Genomic DNA, 7,500 nt, shown 5'->3' with positions numbered 1-7,500 from the left:
ATTTTTTATGCTAGTTATTTTTCTTGTATGTAAAAGAACGTAAGAAGAGAAATGGAAAAGGGAAAGAAATTGACTAAAGGAAAGCCAAAAGGAAGAAGAGAAATGGAGATGAGAGAAAAAGGAAGAAAGTGAAACAAAGGAAAGGAGAAGAGAAATAAAGATAAAGAAAAGGAAGAAGGAAAGACAGAAGGAAAAAGAGAAATAGAGATGAGATAAAAGGTAAAAAAAGGAGAAACCAAAAACAAGAGAAATGAAGAAGAGAAAAAAAGGAAAAATAAAAAGAAGGAAAAAGAGAAATGGAAAAGGGAACGAAAAGGAAGAAGAAAAGACAAAAGGAAGGAGAGAAATGGAGATGAAAGAAAAGTAAAGCGGAAAAACAAAGGGAAGAAGAGAAATATGGATGAGAAAAAAGGAATAAAAGGAAAAAGAAAAGGGAGAAGAAGAGAAATGGAGATGGGAGAAAAAATGGAAAAGAAAGAAAGAACTAATGGAAAAGAAGAAAATGAAAATGAGGAAAAGAAGGAAAAAGGAAAGACAAAGGAATATTTTTTATAACTATCGTTTTGCGAAGGGAAAAAGAGACATGTAGAAGAGAGAAAAAAGAAGGAAAACAAAGGAAGAAGAAGAGAAATCGAGATCAGAAATACTAAAGAGAAAGACAAAGGGAATGTATTTTTTTTATTTTTTTCCTTTCTAATACTTTTTTATTTTTTTTTATTTTTTGTCGACTCGGCGAAACTGTATTGATCATCGCGCAAGAAAGACACAACAAGATTCTTTTTCTAAATATAAACCACTTTTACTCTCTCTCTCTCTCTCTCTCTCTCTCTCTCTCTCTCTCTCTCTCTCTCTCTCTCTCAGTTTTTCGCACGCCGCCAGTCTTTTGTTTTCTTTGTCTTCTTTGTTTTCTCTAATTTCCCTTTGTTTTGTTTCCCTTTCATGTTGTTTTTATCATTCTTTTTTTTTTTTATCTTTTGTTTTGAATTTCGTGTTTTTGTTTATTTATTCGCTCTTTTTCTTTATCACATTTTCTTGTTTTGTGTTTTCATGTTTTTTATCTTTAGTTACCGGTAATATAAGAGAGAGAGAGAGATCTCTCTCTCTCTCTCTCTCTCTCTCTCTCTTTGATGTCCTTTCTTTTTCCTTTTAGTTCAAGTTCCTTTGTAATATTTTTCTTTCTTTTATTTCCTTCACTGTATATCACCCCAGTTGTTTGAGAGAGAGAGAGAGAGTTATATTTGACAGTCGCCTCTTTACCCTCTCACTCTTTTTCTCGTCTTAATGATCCGTCTTTGTGTGTGTGTGTGTGTGTGTGTGTGTGTGTGTGTGTGTGTGTGTGTGTGTGTGTTGAATGGAAGGAAGGAAGGAGGGTGATGATATAGATAGCATTATGTCCTCGTCTTCTTCCTCCTCCTCCTCCTCCTCCTCCTCCTCCTCCTTCTCCTCCTCCTCCTCCTCCTTCATCTCTTAATTTTTAGTTCTTTTCATATTTATTTTTTCTAGTCTTTCTATTTATCATTTTACTTCTGTTTTTTTTATCTCTTTATTTTCTCAGTTTTATTTTTATAGTTTTGTTTTGTTTTTACTTTTCCCATAATCATCTTTTGTTTTCTTCTCATATTTTCTTCTATTTTCTTCTTTGCATGAGTATATCCTTCCTTCATTCCCTTCCTCTCCTCTCTTTCCCTCTTCTTCCCTCCCTCCCTCCCTTTCTATTCCTCCCTTTTTGAACATCTCATTTATAACTTCATTTCCTCTCACAGGCGTCCGACTCATCCTCTTTTCCTCCTCTTTTCCTCCTCTTTCCCTCCCTTCATTTCCCTTCACTTCCGTCATAAACTCACATCATTTTTATTTCTCGCATTTTCTTAAATTCATCTCTTCACTTATTTTCTCTTCTTTTCCTTCTTTGCTTCCTTCTCCCTCCTGTTCATCTTTATCCTTTGTTTCCCTTTTACTTATATTTTTCTTTATCACTTCAGTTTTTTTCTCTTCTCTTTTCTCTTCCTTTCCTTCTTTTCATCCTTTTTTCCCTTTTACTCATTTTTCCTTTATCTCTTTACCTCGTCTCTTCTTTTCCTTTCCTTTCTTTTTCTATTCCTATTTATCATTTACTTCTGTTTTTTGTCTTTATTTTCTCAGTTTTATTTCTGTTAAGTTAATTTTTTACTTTCCTTTCCTTCATCTCTTCATCTCTCTTCTTCTTTGCATCCTTCTTCCTCCTGTTCATCTTCTTCCTCTTCATCCTTTTTTCTCTTTTTTTTTCTTCATCTCTTCACCTCTTTTCTCTTCTCTTTTCCTCCTTTGCACCCTTCTCCCTCCTGTTCATCTTCCTCGTCATTCTTTTTTTTCCTTTTCTTTTTCTCTTCCCTCCTCCTTCCTCTCCTCTTCCTCATTTTCCTTTAGTCCATGTTTTCTCCTCTCTCCTCATTCCCCTTTTTCTCTCCTTCACTATTCCCCTCTACATCGTGATAGTTTAATTAAGGGTTTGCAGGATAACTTTACTAAACAATAATGCTAAAGAAAACGGCTTGTAACAATAACAATAATAATGATAACTTGCTTTTTATTTTCGTCTGTTTTTGTGGCTTTTCTATCTTATCCTTTTTATATATGAATCAGGGTTAATATGTAATAGGAATGCAATGGTAAGATGGTGTAAGTATTAGTAACAGTCAGTGAGTAAGTTGTAATAGTAAATAGTATGTAGTAATAAATTAATAGTAAATGTTATAAATAAATTGTTAATAGTGATAGTAAGTTAATGATGATCAGTAATGGATATTAGTAAGAGAAATTGGTATAAGTAGTAACAGTAGCAAAATAGTGAAAAAAATAGTGAAATAGTGAAAAATAGCAAAATAATGAAAACAATAGTGAAAAAATAGCAAAATATTGAAAATAAAGTGTGATAATTTCGAAATGTGAATCAATGTACCAAACTTACTAAAGATATCAAGCTTACTAACTCACTAACTAACTATAATAACAACCACAATATTAACAAAAGAATAATGATAGTTCGAAGTATGAGTCATTATACCAAGCTTACTAACAATACCAAGCTCACTAACTCACTAACTAACTAACAACAATAATAATGATAAAAGAAAGTGTAGGAATAGTTTGAAGTATATGTCAGTATACCAAACTTACTAACGATATCAAGCTTACTAACTCACTAACTTACTAACTAAATAACAACAACAGTAATAAAAGCAAGACTAACACATACAATCTTTCCTTCATCTATTTTCCTCCTTTTCTCCTATATCCCAAACTTATTCACTTTCCTTCACTCCTTACTTCCATCTTTCCTCTCTACCTTTCTTCTTTCCTTCTTTTAATTTCCTTTCTCTCTTGCCTACAAAGAAACACCAATAGTACAATAAACGAAGGTAAAGAGCAGTGAAGGAGTGCGTGTGTGTGTGTGGGTATTCGGTGCGTGTGTCCAGGGAGCGAGAATGTAATATTAGGAAAGTCTGGAATAAGTCTACGGTGGCGGCCCTTCACGTTTCATTACCTCGCGCTGCCCAGGGGAAGGGAAGAGAGAGAGAGAGAGAGAGAGAGTAGGCGGAGATACAGACGGAATTTAATACCTTCCTGCTTACCTTCTTCCTACCTACACACACACACACACACACACACACACACACACACCGTCAGCAACTTGTGAGACCAGATTTCATAACGCGAGCAGGAGGAGGAGGAGGAAGAGGAGGAGGAGGAGAAGGGGCAGTTAAAATGAAGCTCAGGGGAGGACGAAGGAAGAGGAAGAGAAGGAAAATGGTGAATATCTTGGAAGAGGAAAATGTTAGGAATCCAGGCAATGACGAAGGAGGAGGAGGAGGAGGAGGAGGAGGAGGAGGAGGAAGAATAATAAAGCATGTGAAGTATAACAGTAAGAAAGAAAATAGTCCACCATATGACGACTCAGAAAGAAAATGGGAAAACAAAGAAAATGGGAGGTAGAATTATTGGAGTTTTGTGTTTATTGGTTGTGATATTGAGCGACTCTCTCTCTCTCTCTCTCTCTCTCTCTCTCTCTCTCTCTCTCTCTCTCTCTCTCTCTCTCTCTCTCTCTCTCAGTGATTTTTACCTCCGTTTTCTCTCCATTTTCCTCTCCTTCATTTTCTCCTCCCCTCCCTTCCCTCCATTCTTTCCTCCTCTTCCCTTTATTGTCATTCAACTTGCATCCCCTCCTATTCTGTCCCTCCACTTTCGTTCATTTCTTTCTATTTTCCTTTCTCCTTCGTTTACCTTTTTCTTTGTCTACTTCCTGCTTTTGACGTGGCTTTCATTCCTGTTTTCCTCTCATCTTCCTTTTTTCTTTCCTTCCTTCTTTTCTTTTCTTTCTTTCACCTTTTTATTTCCTTTCATTCCTTCTTTCTTTTCATTCCTCCTTTCTTTTTTATCTATTTTCCTCTTTTTCTCCTATTTTCCCCAACTTCCTTCCTTCCTTTCTTACCTTTCCTCTTTCTTCCTCCCATTTCCCTTTCTCTCTCTTCCCTCATACAAACAAACATCAAAAACATTAGCAACAACAACAACAACACGCCCCAACAGTCTCAGGTGTATGCAAAGACTTTCCAGGTGAGAGAGAGAGAGAGAGAGAGAGAGAGAGAGAGAGAGAGAGAGAGAGAGGTGAGCGAGTTCCCAGGTATGTGTGAGGGTCAGAGGTCACACGGGGTCAGGTCAGGTAAAGGTCAAGTGAGGTCAGATGAGTTATCGAGTTCAGTGCCTCGCCCAAGCCCTGGAAAGTTTTCTTTTTGTTTTGTTTTTGTTTTGATTCCTTTTATTTATAGGCCTTTGTTACCTGTCATTCGTTTTCCTCTCTGGTATTTCCGCGTGGTTTTAATCTCCCTTTCTCTCCATCTATCTGTCTTTCTCTTTATCTATCTACCTCTATCTATCGGCTTCTCTATTTTTACACAAGCTTATTCGTTTTCATTCGTTGGTATTTCTGTGTGGCTTTAATCTCTCTCTTTATCTATTTATCTTTCTTTATCTACCTCTCTCTCTTTATCTACCTCTCTCTATTTATCTACTTCTCTCTCTCTTTCTATCTTTACACAAGCCTATTCGTTTTCTTTTGTGGTATTTCCGTGTGGTTTCAATTTCTCCCTTTCTCTCTTTATCTTTCATTTTATCTTCCTCTCTCTCTCTATCTGTCATCTCTCTCTCTCTTTCTATCTTTACACAAGCCTACTCGTTTTCATTCGTTTTCCTTTCTTGTATTTCCGTGTGGTTTTAATATCCCTTTCTCTCTCTCTGTCTATTTCTTTATCTATCTACCTCTTTATCTATCTAATTTTTTTTCTCAACTTCCTGCTTTCAGTTATTTTTCCTTTCCTATTTTCATCTTATTTTTCTGTTTTCTTCTTTCTTTCCCGTCTTTCTTTCGACTTTCCTTCCTTTCTTTTATCCTACAAATTTTCCGTCATTCCTTTCTCCCATCCCTTCGTTTTCCCATCTTTTCTTTTTCTTTCTCTCTCTCTCTCTCTCTCTCTCTCTCTCTCCATCTATCTTTATACACGCCTATGATCATATGTATCAGTACGTATCATACATTTGTACATAAATTCACGAATACGCTCTCAAACATCTTTTTTAAGTATGATTCTCTGCTCAGATGTCATACCGTAGCGTTTTTAAGGGTAAAGAGACGGATCTGTGCACTGAGGCAACGTGGACCACTCAAGACCCCAAGAAAGAGAAAACAAAAAAGTGCTCTATCATGTTTCGTGTCTGTGTTTGTTAAAGAAAAATTGGAGTAAGAAAAAATACTTGTGTACTAATGATCCTTTTTCCTCCTTCCGAACAAAATAAAATAAAACAAAAGACTGCTGGTGTTATGTATCTATTATGTAACAAAAGCTCACTGGGTATTTGTCTCTAGTATATAAGAAAAAAAAAAGCTAAATGATAACAAGTGTACTAATATGCCTTGTCCTTCCTTCCCCAGAGCGGCCTGTGTGTGTCGGGGGACGTGGGGGAGGGGCGTGGTGGGGGCGGGCCGCGCATCACCCACCTCACGGGCTCCTCAGCGGGCGTGGGCGTGGGCGTGGTAGAGGACGAGCCCCGCTTCCCACGCCTCGACCAGTGCGCCCACTTCCACTATGAGTACGTCGAGTTGCCGCCCCTGCAGGTGAGAGAGAGTGTGTGGGCGTGGATGACAGGTGTTCAGATTGGTTTTTGACAGGTGTTAATGTACAGGTGTGTCTCGTTAATGACCTGTTTTATTTTGTTTCTTTTTTTTTGTTTGTTTGTTGTATTATTTTATTTTCCTTCGCATGAGTTTTCCTTACCTAACACTTTTTGCTCTCCTTACTTCTTTCCATTCCCTCCTTCGTTCTTTCCTTCGTCCCTTCGTTTCTTACTTAATTCCCTTACCTTCCTTTTCCTTCCTTTCCCTCCTTCCTTCCTTCCTTCCTTTGTTTCTTTGTCTCTTCCCTTCTTTATGTCTTCCTGTCTTTCTCTTTTCTTCCTTTCTTTCTTTATTTTTCTCCCTCCTTCCTTCTCTTTCTTTCTATCCTTCCTCCATTGCATACTTTCTTCCTTTCTTTCACTTTTCCTTCCGTCCTTCCATCCTTCCTTCCGTCCTTCCTTCCTTCCTTCCTTCCTTATTTCCATCCTTTCTCCAATCCATCCTTTCTTCCTTTCTTTCACTCTTTCTTCCTTCCTTCCGTCATTCCTTCTCTCCTTCCTTCCTTCCTTTCTTCCTTCCTTCCTTCCTTCCTTCCTTCCTCTCTTCCTTCCCTTCGTCCTTCACTCCCTCAAGCCCTTTAACCTTTCCCTTAAACACGCCACTAATGACTTAATTGGATTCGAACACCCAACATAATTTACTTCACATGCACGTCTGAAACCACTTAGTAATTTCCCTTCCACCCCTCCACCTCCTCTTCCTTCATTCCTCCATTCCTCCTCTTCTTCTACCTCCTCCTTCATCTTCTCCTCCTCCCTTCTTCCACCATCCTCTTCCTCCCTCCACCTCTTCCTCCTCCCCTTCTTCCATCCCTCCACCACCATGCTATCTCCTCTTCCATCCTCTTCATGTCTTCTTTTCCATCTCCTCTCCATGTTCTCTCCATTTCTACTCCTCTCCACCTCCTCATCTTCCTCCATCTCTCCATTATTCGTTCTTCCTACATCCCTTTTCTCCTCTCTTTTCTTCCTCCACCATGCTATTCCCTCCCTTTCCTCCTTCCCTCTCCATTCCTCCATCCTTCCTCTACCTTCCCTTCTTCCTCCATCTCTTCTCCTCTTTCCCTACCTTCCTCCATTCCTCACCCACCATACTCACCCCTCCCTTCCCTTACCTCCCCCATCCCCATCCCTTACCCACCCTCCTCCTCCTCCACTTCGCTTCCTCCATTCACTCCTCCACCTTACCTTTAAGCACATTGACTAATTAGCATTCCCGGCGCAGGTGTGTAGCTCTGGCCGCGGCAAAATTACCTGCAATTAGTGGGCAAAGCAATTAGGTGGAGAAAATGC

The 7,500-nt window shown here is 38.6% G+C and overlaps 1 protein-coding gene across 5 annotated transcripts in view; it reads left to right on the top strand.

Moving 5' to 3' along the window:
* Positions 1–7,500, top strand: part of LOC127003517 (GTPase-activating protein CdGAPr-like) — a 247,603-nt gene that overhangs the window by 131,605 nt on the left and 108,498 nt on the right. For all 5 annotated transcript variants that reach the window (XM_050870327.1, XM_050870326.1, XM_050870328.1 and 2 more), the window contains one exon: positions 5,966–6,148. In XM_050870327.1, the coding sequence (XP_050726284.1) occupies positions 5,966–6,148 (183 nt within the window). The remainder of the gene's footprint in view (positions 1–5,965; positions 6,149–7,500) is intronic.

The sequence above is a fragment of the Eriocheir sinensis genome, chromosome 25 (assembly GCF_024679095.1).
Source record: "Eriocheir sinensis breed Jianghai 21 chromosome 25, ASM2467909v1, whole genome shotgun sequence".
NCBI lineage: Eukaryota > Metazoa > Arthropoda > Malacostraca > Decapoda > Varunidae > Eriocheir > Eriocheir sinensis.
The sequence above is the reverse complement of the archived record's forward strand: the minus strand, read 5'-3'. Positions and strand labels throughout refer to the sequence as shown.